Source organism: Zingiber officinale, chromosome 10B (genome assembly GCF_018446385.1).
Source record: "Zingiber officinale cultivar Zhangliang chromosome 10B, Zo_v1.1, whole genome shotgun sequence".
Taxonomy (NCBI): Eukaryota; Viridiplantae; Streptophyta; class Magnoliopsida; order Zingiberales; family Zingiberaceae; genus Zingiber; species Zingiber officinale.
In genome coordinates, this window is record NC_056005.1 from 96,410,901 (window position 1) to 96,432,997 (window position 22,097).

The 22,097-nt window shown below is 36.4% G+C and overlaps 1 protein-coding gene across 3 annotated transcripts; it reads left to right on the forward strand.

Annotated features, from left to right (window-relative positions):
* Window positions 1–8,567: 8,567 nt before the first annotated feature.
* Window positions 8,568–15,582, forward strand: LOC122028780. 3 transcript variants are annotated; one of them, XM_042587667.1, is made up of 6 exons: window positions 8,568–8,774; window positions 11,599–11,743; window positions 12,125–12,195; window positions 12,287–14,110; window positions 14,420–14,552; window positions 14,630–15,582. In XM_042587667.1, the coding sequence occupies exons 2-6, from the start codon at window positions 11,611–11,613 to the stop codon at window positions 15,244–15,246; spliced, it is 2,778 nt and encodes a 925-aa protein (XP_042443601.1). In that variant the 5' UTR covers window positions 8,568–8,774; window positions 11,599–11,610; the 3' UTR covers window positions 15,247–15,582. The 3 variants fall into 3 exon arrangements, with proteins under 3 accessions (XP_042443601.1, XP_042443603.1, XP_042443602.1); XM_042587669.1 differs by having other exon boundaries at window positions 14,633–15,582; XM_042587668.1 differs by lacking the exon at window positions 8,568–8,774 and adding an exon at window positions 9,099–9,231.
* Window positions 15,583–22,097: the final 6,515 nt, after the last annotated feature.

The window sequence follows — 22,097 nt, forward strand, 5'->3', positions numbered from 1 at the left end:
TTGACTAGTTGTCTTCATGTTTTAAAAATATTTGACTAATTAGTAGTAAATTGTACTTTTGTGATGCATTTTAGACACATTATAAAGTTGCCACTGAATGAACAATATATTTTGTAATGCATAGAATGTGTCACAAATAATTAAAGAAAAAATGTAGCAAAAATACATTTCACGATGCATGAAATGCGTTGCAACATGTTAGAACCTTTTGGCGACACATAAAAGGTGTCGCCAATATTAATGTTGCGAAATGACATCACCTTTGGCGACATCATTTGGTGACGTAATAAAAGAAGGTGTCGTCAATACTTGCGTCGCGAAATGTTGTAACCTTTGGCGACGCGTACCTTAATGTGTTGTCAAATATTATATTGACATTTGCATACGAACTAATTGCGATGTATGTCGGCGACGCGTGTTTGCATCATAAATTGTTCTACGACATATTTTATATACATATGATGATGAACTCCCGTCATGCGGGGTCCTGGAGAAGGATCCATTGTACGTAGCTTTACCTTATTTTTTGCAAGAGATTGTTTCTAAAATTCGAATCCGTAAATTTTTGATCACATGATAATAATTTTATCGTTGCACTAAAATTCTCCCTTCAAAGTATATTAATAAAAGAGATTAATATAATATATACCTTTTATTAATATAATATATACTTTCTAGGTAAATTCGATCCTTTCTATACCGTCAGTAGTCAGTGTCCCGACATAATTCAACAGCGTCAGTGGGGTCCTCAAGAGGATCAGTGGGCCCATCTACCTATACAGATCGAATTGTGTCTATTTTCCATAGTATTTAAAAACATAACATATATGATTGTTCAAAATAAATATTAAACAACAAAATGATAAATAAAATTGTTTCCTGCGTCGGCACGTTCCCTTGTCGATACACTGCTACGAGTCGCAGTATCTTTGACCTAAATCGCCATTTGCGGTTATATTTCTTAGTGTTCTTGGATTTGTCAACTGCGGCTGACAAAAGTCACTCTGACTAAAAAATTTTGGGATTCCCGTCAAGTCATCCGCAATATTATTATTATTTTTAATTTATATGAAAAATATATATATATATATGATGAACGAGGAATCCTGACTGACCACTTTTGTCTCTCTCAAAGAGCACAATGAAGCTAAGCGAGCTCCAATCCCAGCGTTTCTTACGACTAACTAACTTAATTTACCAAGTTGCTTCTCATAAGTAATGCAGTGCAGTGCAGTGCAGTGAGGTGAGGTGAGTGATGTGAATTATCTCCATGCATGCAACCAAACCGGTTCGTTTCCTTCCATTATTTGAATCCGATTCCCTGAGTTGTCATCTGCATCTGCATCATCTGAATGCTGCAGCTAGCTACCTCTCTTGGAGGAGTTGTCCCAGTGTCCATCACTGTTAGTCCACAGTGGTCGAAGCAGGTTCAGTACAGAGCAAGCCACTGCAACGTGGCCAAACACTCAGCTTTTGCTTCGACTGCAATCATACAACGAGTTTTATATTTTCTTTTTGGCCTTCCGAAAGTAAGTTTCTCTCGATCAAAATCCTTAAGAATATGCATGGCGCCTATGGGTTGCTGTCCTATCGTCAATCATTTGCACTCTCCAGCTCATGAGTCATGGCCGCGTAACTAGCTAGCTAGCTGCAGTATCCATGTGCATCTGTATAATATACAGTTTTATGAGCATGAAGTAAACATGTATAAAATAAATAAATTGAGAGGAAAAGAAAAATATTATTGATCATGTCTGAGTGTTGAGTCGATAGATGCTGGGACGTGGTGTTCTCTGTTATCTTTGACTGGTGATGCGGATCTCCGGCGGATCTGCAAAGAAGCCGAGCCAGGAGAGGTTTTCCGACGACGACCCTCCGACATTCAAGTCAGACAGCGAAGAAGAAGAACAAGGCAACGTTACTGTGGCTAGAGTGATGAAAATTGTATAACTCCGTCGAAATCTGGGGGTCCTTATATAGGACTCTGAGGACGCGGGCACGCTTCTCGATGTGTACACGCTTCCCCAAACATATCTCGGTAGGATTGTGTCAGAAAAGCATATCTGACGTCATTCCACAATCGTCCGAGCATATCCCTTATATGACGGTAGAAACTTCCACCGTACGATACTCTGTCTGCTCCGGCCGCCAGCCATGCTGTTTATCGGCGGTAGGCGTCTCGAGGATAATGTTACCAGTTGTCCCTTTTGTCTCCTTACGCTCTTACCTGTTCTCGGTCGAGCGGATCAACCGCTCGGCGCTCATGACTTTCGGGAATGCGCATACCTCGGCCAGGGCGGGGGAAGCCCTGCTCATGTGCTCGGATGGGATTGTGCCTTATTGTCCTGTGGCCCGGCCGAGCGGCCTGTCCGTCCGGCCTATAAACTCTTTCTCCTTGAGCATCGGAAACTCGACCCTTGGTCGGACTGTCTCTCGTCCGGTCCGGGAGATCCTTGGCCGGATGTCAGGTCGGACGGATGCTTGGTCGGCTTACTATTCCGCTCGGCACGACCTCTATCCGCTCAACACGACCTTGGGGTTGACCCTCTTAACCATTGACATCTACGTGTCATTGACCTCCCGTTAATAAAGATCTCCTGTCTTTATCACCGGATCAATTATAAAAATAAATATCTACTGCTTTTTCTTATGAGTTAGCTCGTTTGATATATATGAACTCCCAAATTCCTTGCGATAAAACCTTCTGCCTTGTCTCTGCTGTGAGCCATCTCAGATTTGATTGATTATATCAGATACATATTAAGCCTTTGTTTTTTTTTTTTTTTAATCCTCTTTGGATTTACCTGCTTCAGATTATATTATTTTATATATATATAGCTAGAGGACTGAACCACAACCAACGGTAAATTTTTTTTTGAAAAAAAAATCAGAATCTGACACTAAACAGGGATGGGATATTGGACATCCATTGCCCCAGAATATTATAAATATATAGGTAATGCTGCTATATTTATTGTAAAAAGCATTTATTTACAGCTTTTTCAGGAACAGTGCAGTGTAGTACATATTGAGAGAATTTTACCAGCTTTTACGATGCTGAAGAATAACTTTATGAGTAGTTGGTTTGAAATTATTCTTGATAATTTTAATTATTTATTTAAGATTATCAAAGAAAATTTTATTTAATTTAAGTAATCGATAATTTTTGAGTAATATTCTATATCTGACATGTCAGTAAAAAAGACATACAATTCGGAATCAGAAAACTTAGGAAAATTGAGTTTTTTGTTGATTTCGGAGTTAACAAATTTTTTTTATTCAAAATATCCTTGAATAAGAAAAAAAATGTGATAAAAAAATATATATAAAGAAAAAAAATAAAAAAATATAAAAAATAAAATAAAAAACTTTTTTAAAAATTTAAGAAAAATGTAAAAAAACATAAATCAGATTCTGCCCAAAATTCATTTGGTAAATTTTTTCTTTTGAGCATGCATCTCATACTTTCAACAATAGTTCTATTTTTCCTTTCATTTACATCATTTTTTTGTGGTGTAAAATGAGCTGTCAACTCATGTCTTATATCATGTTCTCTAAATATTTCTCAGCTTCATTTGAAATATATTCGCCACCACGATCAGTTCTTAAAGTTTTGATACGAAGCCCAGTATAATTCTCAACTTCAATTTTAAAATATTTAAAAGCTTGAAATGCTTGTGACTTTTCTTTGAGAAATTTAATCCATACCTTCCTTGTGAAGTCATCAATGAAAGTAATAAAAAACTTACTCCCACCAAGTGATTCTGTTGGCATATTTCCTCAAAGATCATAATGAACAAGCTTCAATGGTCTTTTTGCTCTCCAAGTTGTTTGTTGTGGGAATGGATCTCTGTGTTGCTTTTCAAGTTGACATGTTTCACAAACTTCTTCAACTTGATCAATCTTTGGCAGCCCTCTAACCATCTCTTTTGTCGATAACAACTTTAAACTTCCATAATTCAAGTGTCCAAAGTTTCTTCATTCTTACTTTGATGAATAAAAGCACTTTCAGTTTGCTTGTCATCTTCTTGCTTAAACCAACAATCTGTAGCTTTATGTCCAGGCTTGCAACAGTGACTACACTTGATGTAACCATTTTTTTTATCATATGTTTGTTTGTGCCAGCAATCTATAGCTTTATGCCCTGGTTTTTGACAATAGCTACATTCAATATAACCATGCCCTCGACCTCTTTGATATCCACCATCTCCTCTTCCTCTTTCAAACTTAAAACTTTGGTTTTCATTGCTATTATTTTGATGGTATTGTTGAATATTTCTTCCTCTTCCGTGAGAGCTTGAATCACCACGCCCTCTGAAATTTTTGCCCCTACCATGATAGGATGAACTACGACCTCTAATTGAAAGTTGGGATTTAAGAGTTTGATCAGATTGTTGTAATTGGGGAAATAATAGACTAATTTTCACTTCGTGGGCTTTCAGAATGCTTTGTAGATCCTCCAAAGTCGTACTCTTCAAATCTCTTGTCTGCTCAATAATATTAACAAAACTAAAATATTTTTCAGGAAGAGAACGAAGTACCTTTTGTACAATTCTGAGATCATCCAAAAGACCAAAACTTCACCATTCAAAGCTGATCCGGCAGTAAGGTCGGGGGACCCCTCTGGAGGGGAGTCAACGCCACATGGAGGTCAAAGGCCAAAAGGGGGTCAGCAGGAGGCCCGGCCGACCGGAAAAGGGGTGGGTCGACCGACCGATCGGGTCCGGACGGAATCAAAGACAACCCGATGGGGAGTCGAGTTTCCGACGCTCATGGCGAACAGGGTCGCCAGGCCGAGCGGGCAGTCCGCTCGGCCAAGGCGTAACGTATCGAGACTGTAAAGTAACAGTCTCAGCCGAGCACGCGATCAGGAATCTTCCCGGTCGGACGGAGAGGTGCCTTCCGAGCGGTTGGACACTCGGCTCGGGGAGAGAAGAGACAAAAGGACAAGGGGACATTGGGGAATATCTTCTGACAATGGGCATGTTCGACGACTAAGCATATGCAGAATCCCACGGCAGAAGGTTCTGCTGTCCCATCATAGACGTGCTCGGACTGTAACAGTATGGTGTCAGACATGCATCTCTGTGAAACTCATGCTACGGTATGGTAAAGGACACGTGTACGCCTCGGTAGGTGTGCATAAGCCTCCCCCACAGCTCTATATAAGAGCCCTTAGACTTCGACGGAGGTACGCGATCACACGATTTCTCATCTTGGGAGCCACTTCATTATTTTCCTCTTGCCTGACCTGAGCGTCGGAGGGTCGTCGCTGGGAACCCCTTCCCGGCCCAACTTTCTTGCAGGTTCGCGGGAGATTGGTGTAGCTGGTTGGAGATAGCGGAGAGCGCCACGTGCCCAGCGTCCGTCGACTCAACGTTCGGACAGGATCAGAAGCCATTTGATTCACTATAGACCCGACTTTTGTAAAATACTCGGCAATACTATCATTGTCTTTCATCTCTAATTTTTCAAATTCTTATCTCAAAATTTGAAGTTGAATATTCTTCACTTGTTCATCACCTTTATAAGCTTTTTGTAGAATTTCCCAAGCTTGCTTTGATGTTGTTGCTTTGAGGATTTTCTCATACACCCTTTTGTCTATTGCGAGATTGATCTGATTAAGAGCATGAGTGTCCTTCTTCTGATTAATCACAAAAACTTTCTTTTCAGCATCACTCAAGGTGTCTTCATCTTCAGGCTCAATGAACCCTTTATCGATTATATTCCATAAGTCGAATGCTTTCAACCAAACTTCAAATCTGCTGCTCCAATAATCATAATCTTCTCCGTTGAAAGTATGTGGAAATGGAGTAGCAACATTTCTAGATGTCATTTTTCTTGAGTTTCAACTCGCTCTGATACCAATTGATTGGGGGGGGAGAAGAGGGGGGAGAAGATAAGATAGTTGAGAATAGAAGAGAAGTGTAACAATTTAGAGGAGAAATATAGCTAAGAAATAAATGTAACCTTTTTTTTCTCTATCTATTTTTCATGATACAATTTGGCTTATATAGCCATGACAAAGGAAATCCATAAACAATTTAGTTCTTCCTACATTAAATACATTATTATATCAAATGCTTGGACTTGACAATTTAATTCATTATGCTAACTTTATTAGGCACTAGATAATTCAATCAAACTTGATTTGATGAAGACCAAATCAATTTGGTTTTGAGTTTCAACAATACAATTTGGTTTAGTCTTCAAAGCATGCAATTTGGTTTAGACTTCCAACATCTTCTGACTTAAGCATCTGAGAGTCTGCGTCGGGATCTTTTTCCTGATTTTCGCTCTAATGTTTTCAGGTGCTTGGTCTGTGGTGTCTGTAAGATAGTGGGTATCATCGGCAATCCCCTCCCAAAGATCCTGATTCCTCTCTTCGTCAATATTCTCGTCATCGTCACCGATTTATCCATTTGACTCAGTTTTCGGATGGGATCATTATCTATTCTATACTGAAACAAGTTATTATAATCCATCGTGCGCGCACAAGACTTAAGTTTTGATGTAATTATTATCTGAATAGAAAAGTACTCAACTTTCACTCCTGCACTTGGTCCTCTCTTATTGAATGAGATATGAGCAGAAGCTATCGATTTGGAGGGACCATTTGATTATTTCAAGCATGGGTTAAATCCCAAACGCAAATCACACACTTCAATTATTATTTATTTTCGAACAAAACAACAAAATATAGATGAGGCCAAACACATGCACTACGTTCAGTCCCACTCTAAACTCAGTCTGTATTGTCAATTTTGTATATATTTTTACATGCAATTATCATCTTATCCTCTCTGTGAATTAACCTTGCCAGAAATGGAAAGGAAGTGATTTATTGTCAAAATAGAAGAACTTTTAATTTTATAATTTATATTTTTCAAAAATATTCATAAAAGTTTAAAATTATCAAAATATTTGTTACTTATTGTGTAATCGTCACATATATAGAGAGCTGAATATTTGATTAAAATCGGACTGAATAAATTAAATAAATAAAAAAATTTCCGAATAAATTGAAAGGATTAATTTTTTTTTTATAAAAATGGAATAAACCGAGCCAATTAATTATAAGTTAATTTAATTTTCGACTAAATTTACCGAATCAACTAAAATTTTAAAATCCAACTAATCAAATTTAAAATTTATTTAATTAATTACTTATTTTATTTAATTAATTATATTTTAAAATAAAAATGATCACAGTTTAATGGAATTATAAATTTTAAAATTAAAAGAAAACTGAATTAATAAAAAATAAAAAATAAAATTAATCCAACTGAATTCTAAATTTTTTATTCATCCCTAATCACATAGGGATAATAAAAGGGTTAAATATTAAAGGTTTGTTTTTAATAATTTAAAAAAGTTAGTGTAGTGTGAAGAAAGAGATGTAACTTATGTAAAATTAAATTTAAAAAGCAAATTATCTGAAAATCCCCGAATACAACTTAAATTGTATATCAAGTTAGCATATAAAAAAATATTTTTACTCTTTACATATAAAATTTTATTTGCCTAAACTCCCAATATATAAATATTATTACCTATTTATTCCTTATTTTTTTAGATATAAAAAATGAAATGAGATATAATTCCTTCTAAATTTAATATATTTAAATTTGAATCGAGTATATTTTTCATCAAATTGAGTAGGGTTTTTTATCGCTAATAGAAGATTTTTTTCTCGCTAATATAATTCGTCTTAAATTTAGCACCATTTAAAAAGAATCTAATGTATTTTTCATCAAATTGAGTACCATTTAAACAGAATCTAATATATTTTTATTTGCTTCAACTCCCTATATATATAAACATCGTTTCCTCATTTTCTTAGGTACAAAAAGTTTAAAATGAGATATAATTTTTTTTTTCTAAATTTAGCATATTTAAACTTAAATTTAGTATATTTTCTATCAAATTGAGCATGACTTTTTCACTTAATATAATTTTTTCTAAATTGAGCATCATTTAAAGATAATCTAGTATATTTTTCATCAAATTGAGCATCATTTAAAGAGAATCTAATATATTTTCCATCTAATTGAGTACCATTTAAAAAGTCGTACTCAATTTGATAGATAATATATTAAATTTTAGTTTTAATATGTCAAATTTATGAGAAATTATAATTCATTTTAGATTTTTTGTAAAAAAATAAAAAATAATTAGATAAATTGATATCTATTATATTTGGTCCGGGAATAAAAATATTTTTTTAAATACGAGGACACGATATATAAAGTTTAAATTATGTTTGAGAATTTTAAGATAATTTTTCTAGACTTGAAGAATGAATGATAAAGGGGTTAAATATTGAAGATTATTTTTTTAAAAATAATTTCAAAAAGTTAGTGTAGTTTGAAGAAAGAGAGGTAACTTCTTGGATGTAAAATTAAACTTAAGAAAGAAATATCAAAAGCAAATAGTAGAAAAGGTTAACCTTTTTTTTTTGTTTTTTAATACGTTCAGCAACAACTTCCGCATAAAATAATATATGCAGGTAAATATAATAAACTTTACCTGCTCTGTCTCAATCGGAACAAGGTATATAAAACCAAATCCAATTATTTTCCTTTTTCCACACCCACAAACACGCACACGTTCTCCTCTCTCTCTCTCTCTCTCTCGCTCTCTCCAGTCGCCGCTGCGATTGAAGCAGGAACCGGCGTACAAGAACCTGCCGGGTGCCGTCTCGGCGGGAGGTTGTGGCAGCGGTGGAGGCGGAGGGAGCGCGGCGGAGATTGAGGCAGTTAAAGGCCGATAAGGTAGCCGGTGCTGGGTCTCCCAGCCTTTTTCTGACCTCCCCTCACTTTTCCCCCTGATCTATGTTTCTTTCCCCTTTTCCCCGGCTTGGATTGGATTCCTCCTCTGTGTTCCGTACTCATTTTTTTTTTTGCCCTTTCGTCCTTTTCGGAGAGGGGTCTCGATTACTGCAGCTTGGAATGTTGCTTCCCTCGCTGGATTTTGGTGGTCGATTGTGTTCCGAGCTGAAAGTTTTCAACTTTCTCGGAGCGTTTCCGGTTTCGCTACTGTCGCGCTTAATAATTTGGTCGATTGATTGAGTACTCTCTTTGATAAACAGCACCTGGCTCTTTTGGACACTATAACGAGAAAAAGTGCTGATTTTGTTCTGATTTCCCACCAGATTGCCAGACGGCGCTTGGTTCTATGATAGACCCTGTGCCCACTCAGCCTTATTTGGAGCAATATTCTTCCACCCCTGTAATTATCTTGCAATTTCCTTTGCTAAAATGACTTTTCGTTTCCCTCGGTCTTATTAGGCGAAGCTAGGAATCCAGCTTTCTGCTCTTTTTATTTGCTAAAAGATTTTCTAAAGTAATTTTGGTTCATATGATGCTTCCTGTCCCGAGGGTTTGTTTGCTTGTTTTTCTTGCTTTGCATTAGTGCATTTCTTTTGCCCCATGCATTTGACTCTTTGTGTTGTGTTTTATTTTGAAGGTTTTTGCTGGTATTTTTGAGAGCTGTGTTGATCCGTTCCCAAAGTTGTGAACCTTGTTTTTCAAGTCAAAAATTGTTATTCTTTCCTTTAATGGTTTGCTTCTCATGCTTGCATATTGTGTTTTTGTCTCAAATGCTAAATCTTAACATTCAATACCTGCCTTGCTTTATATGTCTGTGCCTTCCATCAAATCTTTTCATCTATTATGATTTCTGTTTCCTTTGATTAGCCTAGGGTGGCTTTCTTCATCATACCTGTGCCATGTAAAAAGATAGTTTTCAAGTTATGGAAGCCTTGTGATCCGTTCCTGTAATATAAGTGGTCTGATCTGTTTTCTCATTTATTTTTAACATATAACTTCACTATAGTTTACCTTTTTTTGGTAAAAAAAGTTCACTACAGTGTCTTGCATATCTATATATTTGTCAATTTACTGAACAGCGTGGTCAGGTTTCCATAATATCAAAATGCGTACTCAACTTTAATATTTACCAAACACGTAACTTTTTTCCATTATGCCCTTATTGTTATGTGGTAGTCTAATGAGCTTGTGACAAAACAATTCAAGGCTATGTCGATTTTAGAAACCCACAACTTTCTATCCTAGCCGAGAGTATGACTATACTCAGAAGGATGTAAGGAGTGTAATAAACTTTGTTTGAAGTGTTCCTGAGGTACCTAAGACTAGGAGTGCAAATGAATCAAATCGAACCGAACAATATGAAAATATTAATATTTGAGTTCGAGTTCATTAGATAGAGAGCTCGGACGGGAATTTCACATCTCAGATAGAGAGATGTGGGTTTCTAAACTTGGCACCGTCTTGAATTATTTTGCCACGAGCTCATTAGACTACCACATAATGGGAGCACAAAAAGTTTAGCGGATTGTTATCGCATAGCAGTCGACTGCGGGTAAAGGAGGGGCATAATGGGAAATAACTATGCGTTTTGGTAAATATGAAATTTAGGTGCATATTATGGTATTAAGGAAACCTGGCTACGCAGTTTAGTAAATTCAAGCTATATATTTGGTCTTAGTGGATCTTATGTATTTACATAGTGGATCTTGAATGTATATATAGTGATTCCTTCATTACAACATTAGTCTTAAAGTTATGTGAACATATATGAAAAAAATATCCAAGTATAGGTCTGATTAGCTTTGTAGGATCAGTGAATTGTAATTGTCAAGTAAAAAAAAATATATATTTTTTAGAAAAGTAAACAATATAATGGTTTCATATACGACACAACAAGTCACGAGTTCGAATCCTGGAAACAGCCTCTTGCAAAAAGCAGGGTAAGACTGCGTACAATGGATCCTTGAGTAAAGTAGAAGGGGAGCCTTGGCGCAATGGTAAAGTTGTTGCCATGTGACCAAAAGATCACAGGTTCGAATCCTGGAAATAGCCTCTTGCAAAAAGTAAGATAAGACTGTGTACAATGGATCCTTCCTCGGGACCCTGCATGGCGGGAGCTTCGTGCACCAGGTTGCTTTTTATATATATATATATATACAACACAACAAATGATGCTCATTCATAATAAGATTTTATATCATGTATAATTAACTATTATCACAAATCAATAATTATCATATTATTATTATTGACGAGAAAAAGCTAGGAATAAGTAGTTTTGAATCGAGGGCTTGTGCTCAAAAGTCATTCAAAATTATGACTAAATCAAAGGTAGTTGCTAAAATTATGGCCTGCCATGAAGCTGTTCTTGTAAATGAAGTCATCCATTTTCCATTTTCTTTTAGAATAACGTCCCACTATATAGGGGCTGTTGCATATCTACATAGTTGATCTTACATGTCCACATAATTGATCTTTCATGTCTACATAATGATTCTTGAATGTCTATACACTGGGTCTTGCATTATGTTTGTGTCTTATGATAAAAGTGATTTGTCTGCTATACAAAATAGGAGTTCATTCTTTGGAAAACATAGAGAATTTTGCATTTTCTGTAATGTTGATTTTTATACATGGTAAAAAATTTCATTCACTATAACATTTCTTCTTTCCCCCTCTACAAATTCTTTCTCCTTTTATTTTTCAACATAGTTTGTTTTAGCATCAATGAGACATTACAGATATCTCTGTCTATCGTCTTTTTCAGGCAACTCAGTAAATGGTGTCACTAGCAAGTGAGATGGATCCACTGGATTCTTTTCCAGGATGCATGGGAAGAATGATTAACATGTTTGACGATGGTACAAGCATAACCAGAACCAAAATGGTGACTGAGAGACCACATAGAGATGGTACTTCTCTTAATCACATTCAAGTATCGGTCTTCTTTAGCTTGATCAGTTCTGTCATCAAAGGCTAGGTGTTTTGTTCAATCCTCCATGAATGTTTGCAATGTCTTCTAATTTGATTAGGAACCTTGCCTCCAGCATCAGTTCCAGTGATCTGTCTTTATCCTTCCTTTTGGGGTTCCTATGTTGGTCTTACTTTTTGAGCTAATCACTTGTTTAATCATCTCCTTTTTTTTCATTTAATTTTATTATCTTTAACTGATATACAGTTTGCAGCTTTCTGATTTTGGATGTTATGAACTTGGCTGTATTCTGATCTAGGAAATGTATTCCATTCTCGAAGTTGCAGTTTATTGAGTAAAATAATCTGTTGGATTTTTGCAGTTATGAGGAACTGTGCAGATATACCGAATGAGCCTATAGATCCTGTTGGAGCTAAGATGGAGGGCAAGCATGTAGTCATTCTAAACTTTCACTGTCTAGCCATCCATGTGCATGAAACCAAACTTATTTCTTAATCCTCCAATCTAATTTACATTTTTATAGATAGCAAGTAAAGACAGGAGTTCACCAAACAAGAAACCAAGCGGAACACCAATCAAAATGCTTATGTCACAGGAGATGCTGGGTGATATAGAGTTCGGACAGAAGCCTCCAAGTGTTGTCGCAAGACTAATGGGTCTTGATTCCTTACCTATGCAGCAACCAGTTTTAGTTGACCAGAACGTCAGAAACAAGGGGCATCTATTTGATGATTTAGCAGAACTTCAACCTCATCGACAGAAGGAAGTTGATTGCTTTGACAAATTTATGGTATGTGATAGTCAGTCTTTCATCCATGGGGAAACATTTAAAGATGTATATGAAGTACAGCAACCACCACAAAAGAGTGTTTGGATCGAAAAGCAATCTCTGCAGAAAGAAAGATTTGATGACAATTCATATCAAAGGAGAATGAGCCTTGTCCGTCAGAAGTTCAATGAAGCAAAACTCTTGGCTACTAACGAGGAGTTCATTGATTCTAAGGAGTTTCAAGATGCCGTGGAAGTTCTTAATTCAAATAGAGATTTATTTCTTAAATTTCTGGAGGAATCGAATCCACTTTTCACAAAGCATCTCATTGAGCTCCAGAGTGTGCCTATACCTGCACAAAAAACACGAATTACTGTTCTGAAACCTTCCAGCACCACTGTGAAAAAGATTGACAAACATATTGAGAGGCAATTACTTACAGATTCAGTGGAAAGTATCAGAAAAGATAATAATCATCATTATTGGACCCGTGAATTATTGCAGCCAAAGGGTCAGAATTTGTCTCAGTCGACAAGGATAGTGGTTCTGAAGCCTTGCCGCGAGAGAACTGATTGTGTGATGACTAAACTTCCTAACAATCTGCCAAAACTGACGGATGGTCCACTTTCTGGTGAAGCTATGGCAAATGGTGAATTGACAGGTTCGAGAGAAATAGACAAGGGGATTGTTCATCAGCTGCAAGAAAGCCTGAGTTACAACAAAGAAGATGTATTTTTATCTTCTGTATTGTCAAATGGATATATTGGGGATGAGAGCTCTTTTAATCAGTCAGAAAGTGAGTACATGGAAGATGACATTGGATCTACAAGCGACATGGAAAATGCAACTCCAGCAACAGAGCATTCTTGCAGTTGCATGCATAATATTTACAGTCCTATCTCAGCTCCCTCCTTTACACGAGTATCTCATTCACCAGAGTCATCTGTTACTCGAGAAGCTAAGAAACGCCTTTCAGAAAGGTTGGCTTTGGTAGCTTCAAGTGATAATTGTCATGAGCCAAGCGAATTATGCAGAACCTCAAGCACCTTAGGTGAAATGCTTGCAATTTCTGAACTAAAGATTGAAAGAAGCAAAGATGGACTTGCTCTCTCTAGGAGCAAGTCATCCAAGGAGGAAAATGACACAATGATATCCTCGGCATTCCTGTCTTCATCTGGATCTAAGAATGATGAAAATTTGCATGGCAGCTTATCAAGATCAAAGTCAGTTCCACTTTCTCCATCAGCTTGTGAAGTTGATATGTTGAATGGGGAAATCTCTGGTCCCCTGCTTGGTAAACCCATTGTTCAGATTGAGGGACCCAAGACAAATAATAGGAGATCATCTTTCAAGGATATGGTCTCTAGTTTTTTCTTCTCTAGAAGCAAGAGATCAAGCAGAGGGAAGTCCTTCAGATCTGCCTCAGTGCAGGATGAACGAGTACAGTTGCAAAGTTTCAGCAGTAATAGTAAACTGAATGATGATTTTTCAGAATCTTTTGAGGAAACTCCCTCAGCAGAGATCATACAGTGTACTGAAAACTTACACGATGAGTCAACTGAAGGGATATTTCATAAGGTAAAAAAACTTCACAAATTGGCTTCATAAATTACACCTTATTCTTTTAATTTCCTGTTTGCTTATTAAATGTTGGTGAATTTGTTAACCTAACTAACACGAGTCAACAATGAGATTGAGGATATCTTCCGCATTCATTTGACTCCTCTTTGACTATACTCTATGTTGTACAACAATGTTTATGATCTCAATCATTCATAGTGATACCCATACCACACCACACCACACCTTCACATTTTGTCTTTGCTAATAAAAAAGAATGATTCTTCTATGTTCTTATACTTCTAGTATTGTTATATGCATAATCAGGGTGTTGATTCTCTTGAGAAACCCGAGATAATGGGAAACTGTAACCAAAGTTGTTTCAGCCAAACTTTGGCAGCAGACGACATCAATAATACTATGTCACAGTTCTGCGCAAATGCCATCTCTGGTCGCCCACGTAAGTATTTCCCACCTCCTACCACATGTATATTTAGTTATCTCAAGTAATAGCATTCCCTTTATCTTTGTCTCCAGAAGCACTTTCTAGGTCTCCACCTATAGAGTCAGTTCCGCGGTCCTTGATGAGAAGTAGTCCGTACATAGACGTAGCATCAGTAAAGCCCTTGATGCCTTCCATGATTATCTCCAAGGCAGATGAAGAATATGATCAATTTGTTTTTGTGCGAAAGCTGATCCAATCATCTGGGTTAGAGAACAAGAAGAGCATGATTTTTGGTAGGTGGCATTCGCTCGACAGTCCATTGAATCCTTCATTGTTGTATGATTCATTGCACATGGATGACGAGGAAGCCAAGCGAACCGTGAGCCACAGACTCCTTTTTGATGCTGTAAATGAAGCATTATTAGACATTAGCCAATCCACACTGTTTGCCGCCTGCCATGGCCATCATAAGTTTGACGTGATGGGTGTTTCAACATCCGGAGAAGTGTGGACGACTTTAAGAAACCGGTTATCAGATGAGAAGCGCGTGCCAAGTGAACCCATCAGCAGCAGCACAGTCGTAGAGTGGATAGTGAAAAATGAGGTCACAGGAACAGCATGGATCGAATCGAAGTGGTTGGAAATTTGTGAATTCTGCAAAGATATTGCTGGGAAGGTGTTGGAAGATCTGATTGAAGAGGCACTGTGAGAATCATAATGCCATTCATGAAGCCAAGGTTTGTTTATCATGTCTTTCTTTAGGGGCCCCCTTTTGCTTAGGGTTATCATTGCCCTTTCCAAGTTAATTATAATACTAGTGTTCATTGTCTATATGCACTATATTAGTAATTCTGGAGCCTGATCAATAGTTCTCATATATTGTTGAGTTGATCTTAATTAGTCAGTCTCATTATTTTAGATTGCGACTTGGATCAGTTTTTTCTGTATAAGAATTATGTAGCCAATACCAAATAGTTGGGATTCACATCTCTTATTATTGTTGTATGAAGATGTTTAAATCTAACATGGGGTTAGTATTTGGATTCGTTTGTTAGAGTAAATCTAATTCTTGTTCAATGGATGTATGTTTACTTGAAATTTAAAAACAAGAGACAGGTTGAGAGTACTTGCAGAGTTTTGTTTTTGGCAAGTCTTAACTTTTTTAGTTGATCTAATTGATATTTTTGGGATAGGCTAAAATACCTTTAACCTCCTGTGTTTTCTATTTAATAGTTTTTTGTCCCATTTGTGTTTAAAAAATAATATTTAACCCCCTTGATAAAGAAAAGTCAAATGTGAGAAATTTTTTAAAAGATAATTATGTCTTTGTTTTTTTTTTCATTTTTCAATAATAATTTCAAGAGAAAAAAAAATATATTGAATTGACTATTATATTTTTCGATATAAATCTTCACAAAATTCATGTATGCATTAGCATAAACAATAGAAAAGCAATAATTCATGTGCACTAACATAAACAATAGAAAAGTAATTATTCTGAAAGGGATAATCAGTCAAAAATTGATTTCACCACCTTCATCAAATAAAAAAAGATAGAATTTTAAATTGATGAATCAAAATTAAATGAAGATGGAACAAAGTTTATTATTAAAAATCTTCTCATCATCAAATTTGATATACAATGAAGTAGGAGTGATTTTTGTTTATCAATTTAGAATTCTAGCTCTCTTTTGGTTTAATGAGGGTGGTGGAATAAGTTTTTAACTAGTTATCTTTTTCAGAGTTGTTACTTTTCTGTTGTTTATGTAGGTGTATGTATGAATTTTATGAGAGTTTTTATCGAAGGATATTGATCCTGTCCGAATCACCGAACCAAAGGACGCTGGGCACGTGACGCTCTCCTAGTCGATGACGCAGGCCTCCGAAGCTCCGGCGATCCTGCACAGAAGTCGGGCCGGGCAGGGGTTCCCGGCAGCGACCCTCCGACGCTCAAGTCAGGCAAGCAAGTAGTAAAGAAGGTGGCTCCAAAGCTGGTAGAATGCGTACCTCCGGCGAAGAATGAGGGTCTTTATATAGGGCAGCGAAGAAGTGAGTGTGCACTTATCGAGGTGTACACGTGTCCATGGCCCATACTCCAGTAAGGACTTGTCAGTGAGCTTACCTGACCCATACTACTACAGTCCCAGCATGTCCTCGATAGGACAGCGGAATCCCCTGTCACAAGATTTGGAGCATGGCCCACACGTGAAACATACCTGCTGTCAGAAAAAGACGTTCCTTGTCCTTTTCCCCTTTGCTCCAAATCTGGCTTCCGGGCGGACAGCTCCCTCAACATCCGGCCGGACATATGCGGTGGTTTACTTGGGGAGGTCCTCCCTCACGTGCTTTATGGGGACTATTAGCAGTGTTACCTTATGGCTTTGGCCGAGCGTGAGGTCCGCTCGGCCCACTACCTTTTCCACTGAGCGCCGGAACCCTGATTTCGACAGGGCGCCTTTAACCATCAACCGAATATCGTCCGGTCGGCAAGCCGATCGGACCCCACCCCTCTCCGGGCGTTCGAATCCATCAGCCGGCCGGTCAGCCGGTCGGACTCGGCCCTCTCCGGACGGACAACTGCCGCTGTGGCTTCCACGTGACGTTGACTCTACAGGGCGGGGTCCCCTGTTCTTACTACCGGATCAGATATAATGATCAATTCAATGTGTTTTTTTCCTCTCGAGGTTATTATCAAAACATAATAAAAAAGATAATTGTACAATTATCTTTTATTCATTGTATGTCACATTTGATGATGGGGAGAAGATTTTTAACAATGAATTTTATTTCATTTTTATTTAATTTTGGTTCATTAACATAGAATTCTGGCTCTTTGTTCATTTGATGAGGGCGGTGAAATGAGTTTTTGGTTGGTTATCTTTTTTATAGTTATTATTTTCTGTTATTTATGTTGATACATGTATGAATTTTGTGAGATTTTATTGAAGGATATAAAGATTAATTCGATGAATTTTTTTCCTCTTAAGATATTATTGAAAGTGATAAAAAAAGTCGCATAATGATCTTTTATAAGATTTTTCACATTTTAGTGAAAGGGAGTTGAATATTATTTTTTAAATATAGGAGGTAAAATACTGGATAGAAAACATAGAGAGGGTTAAAGGTGTTTTAACCTTTTGGGATATGTAAAGCTTTGATTAGAAGCATGTTTGTGGCTCATCATGTCGATGTCTTGTTCACGAGGACCTCGCCAGAGCAGAGCAAGGAGTAAACATGATCTCAACCGCCGATTGAGCAAGCACATTCTTGCAATTTTCTTAGTCAGTTTGCTCTTGTGGCCAAATTTTCTTCCATGGACTAGCTAATGAGGCCCCCTCTTCTGTGTCATCTTTCACATATTGCCTTTCAAGTTTCAGCTGATGTAGTATGCTCAGCTTGCACGAGTTTCATAAATTATGATGACAATATCTTATGCGTTAGCAACTAGACCATCTAAGTGGACACGAGTTTCACAAATTATGATCATAGCATAGATTGCTCTTGACATCACTCATTGAAGGGTTAAGTCGACATAGTCTATTCTTTTAAATTTTTAATTTGGAAGTGGAAGGTGTAAAAATGAATTGAGAGCTTAAAGAGTATCTTGCATTACCTATCTTTAGACCATATATGTGAAAACCCACAAAGTCCTATTTTAGATGAAGGTGAGTTTCAAATTTGATATTTTAATAATTTTTAACACTTTGATATATTTGTGTTCCTTCAAAAATCACATTTCTATGATTTTATAGTATACCAGATGTATCTATCAGAAAACTATGACATCCTTTCAGGGCCGTTTCAAGGTCGATGAGGTCCTAGGTTAATAAAAATTTAGGTCTTTAATATTTTTTTTTAAAAAAATAAAAGTTTCTCTCATATTTTTTCATTCGGACTTGAGATCGACAATGGATTTATTTTTTTTAAATGTAAAATATTAATTTAAAAATAAATTTTTATATAAAATTTAGTTTTCTAGTTTTTTTAAATATAAAATTATTAATTAAAATTTTATATTCAAGTTTTAATGATAATTTTTTTAATTGATAAAATTACTAGATTATTTAATCTATCTTGAGACATTGTTGAACGTAAATAGGACTTTATTAATTTTAATTTTGAAAAAAAAAATTTAAGTTATATTAATAAGTATAGTTAATAATATTCTATAAGCTATCCATGCATTAGGAAAATAATTTAATTATTTTATAAGGTTCAATATCTCCAAGTGCACTTTTTAATTCTAGATTTATTATTTCTTTTAAAATTTTTAATTTTAAAATAAATTTAAACCATCAATATCAGATAAGATGTCATGTGTTAAAAAGTTTTCAAGATTTAAACATTTTATTTTTAAAAACTCATCATCAAGTAATTTTAACTTTTTCATGTCATATAAAAAAATTTAAATTATCTTCATATGTTTTAAATTGTTCAAATCTACTTTGGAGTGAAGAAATAGCATGGTCAATAATTTAATTAAAGTAAATAATTCTATAAATTCTTCAAGTGAAAGTTTTACCTCATTAATTTTATTCTCATCAAATAGTTTATTTCTTCTAATTAAACGTTTTTCACAAAATTTTGATTCTATATTCATTTCATTTACAATTTTTTTTTGATAGAAATCATAACAGATATGAATTTTTTTTTTCTATAATCATTAAAAAAAAAGAAACAAGACTATTTAACTGATTTAATGCAATAACAATGTTCATATCTCTATATTGTAAAAATTTACTAATAATATTAACCACAAATAATATATCATACCAAATAAAAACTCAAAATTTTCAAACTCATATGTTGCTAAAGAATTGGTTTCACTTTTTGTTTTAGGATCATCACTAGTTTATGCAAGTTTATATAAATCTTCTCTTATGTAAGGCTTGATATTTTATTGCTTTAACGCTTTCAAGATGACTTTTCTAACGTGTTTGTGATAATGGTTTAAGAGTTAAATTAGAAACATGGTCTTGTAAAATTTTTCATTTTTTGTAGAAGAAGAAAATAATGAGTAAATACATTGTACCACACTAAAAAATGTTATGGCACTAAGACAAGAATTAGTCATATCACATAGTACTAAATTAAGACTATGACGATCACATGGTGTATAAAAAACTCTAAAATTTATGTTTAACAATTTCTTTTGTACGCTTTGTTATCTACCTTTCATATTAGCTTCATTATCATATCCTTGTCCTCTTATGTCATTTACTTCCAGTTCAGTTTTCGTTATTACATTAATAAACGTATCAAAAAGACCTTTTTCGGATGTATCATCTACTTTTAAAAATTTTATAAAATATTCTTCTATTTTAATTGGACTGTTGAAATATCAACACATTTTAATATAAGAGATATTTGTTCTTAATGACTTACATCGGGAGTACAATTAAGTATAACTGAAAAGTATTTTACTTCTTATATTTTTTAATTATAATATTGTTTATTTCTTTTCCTAATATATTTACTAACTCATTTTCTATATTATCACCGAGATAATGATTATAAATTTTACCATTTTGATTGCATTATATCAATTAAACCTAAAAAATTTTCATTATTATCTTGATAAATTTTCTTACCACAAAATGCCACTTATTTTTTTGCAAGATTTTTAACTATAGCAATAATTCTTATTTATACTCTTTCAATGTTCCTTTTCCTTATTTATTTTTTTTTATAAATTTTGATCAATGATTTTATTTTTAACCAATCTCATTTCAATATAAACCAAATATTCATATTTATAATATGTTCATCGCTTGTTTCATGACATTTAAGCTTGACACTAAATTTTTTCCAATCTCGACATCCTTTGTTTGCTAATTGAATTGTAATTGATTTTGACTAAATAATTTACAACAAAAACAAAATACTTTATCTAATTCTTTCAAATATATTAATCATTTTCTATCATGTTTTTATCCATTTTCGAATGTAATAAATCATAGAAAAATGTCTAAAATTTTTATTATTTGGAAAAGAAATATTGATTTATCTAATTGGACCCTTTTCAACTAATAAATCTATTAAATTTATATTTATAATTTTCCATTATGCTGGATCATAGATACTTTGAATAATAGTTTCATCAATATTGATTCGGTAGTAAAAAGCCCCCCCCCCCCTTTAAGCAGAGTCAACGCCACATGGGAGGTTGAAAGGTAAAAGGTCAACCAGAGGCTTGGCCGAGCGGATAAAGATTGGGGCGATCGGTCGAATGTGCCGAGCGGAAGCAAAGACACCCCGGCGGGGAGTCGGGGTTCCGACGCTCATGTTGAACAGAATCGTATGGCCGAGCGGGTAGCCCGCTCGGCCGAAGACATAAAGTAGCAACACTGCGGACAGTCCACATAGCACACGACTGGAAATCTCTCGAGTGGACTAACACATACAACCGGCCAGACGTGAGGGAACTGCCGACCGGCCGGACGTTCGGCATGGGGTAAAAAGAGAAAGGGACAAGGGAACACCTTTTGACAGCGGGTATGTTCGATGATCAGGCCATACGCAGGATCTTATGACAGAGGGTTCCGCTGTCCCATCAGAGATGTGCTCGGACTGTAGCAGTATGGTGTCAGGTTAGCTTTTCTGACAAGCCCATACTGAGGTATGGGCTAAGGACACGTATTCGCCTCGATATGTGTGCGTGAGCCCCTTCCCAGCTCTATATAAGGAGCCTCACACTTCACCGGAGGTACGCATTCTCTGAGATTGAGAGCCACTTTTTTGTTGTCCACTTGCCTAACTTGAGCGTTGGAGGGTCGTCGCCGGGAACCCCTTCCCGGCCCGACTTCCTTGCAGGTTCACCGGAGGTCCGTACGACCGGTCGGAGATCCACGTCAGCAGTTCAGAGAGCGCCACCTGCCCAGCGTCCGTTGATTCAGCGTTCGGATAGGATCAATTTGGCGCCGTCTGTGGGAACGCTCCTGCATCCGATCGGAAGCAATGGACGAAGCTGGACGACCGCACTCGGTGATGCTCTCCATAGAGGAGCTCGACGCTCTGATCGAGACAAGAGCAGCTAAGCTTGTGGAACAGCAGAGACAGAAGTCGCAAGCCGAGCGGATTGAGCAGCAAGCAACATCAGCATCAGGGGGCCGAGCGGAAGCACCCACGGCCACGGTTCCATTTCATCGGGCCCTATTCCGCACGCCTCCTGAAGCCACAGCAGTTAATCGTGATCGAGGATCTTCATCAGACGAAGTGCCAATACGAGACAACAGAAAAGGCAAAGCCCCCCGAGCGGACGCCTCCCCCGAGCGGATCAACCGCCAGTTTTTGGAAGCCATCTTGCGGGACCCTCTGCCAAAGCACTATGTGCCCCCGGCGATCGGTGAATACAATGGAACTACCGACCCGGACGATTATTTGGGTAAGTTCGACAACACGACTACCCTTCATCAATACACAGATGGAGTGAAGTGTCGAGTTTTTCTAACCACCCTCTCGGGATCGGCTCAACGGTGGTTTCGGAGACTGCCGGATGGATCCATCGCAAGTTTCAAAGACTTCCGCACGGCCTTCCTCCACCATTTTGCAAGCAGTCGG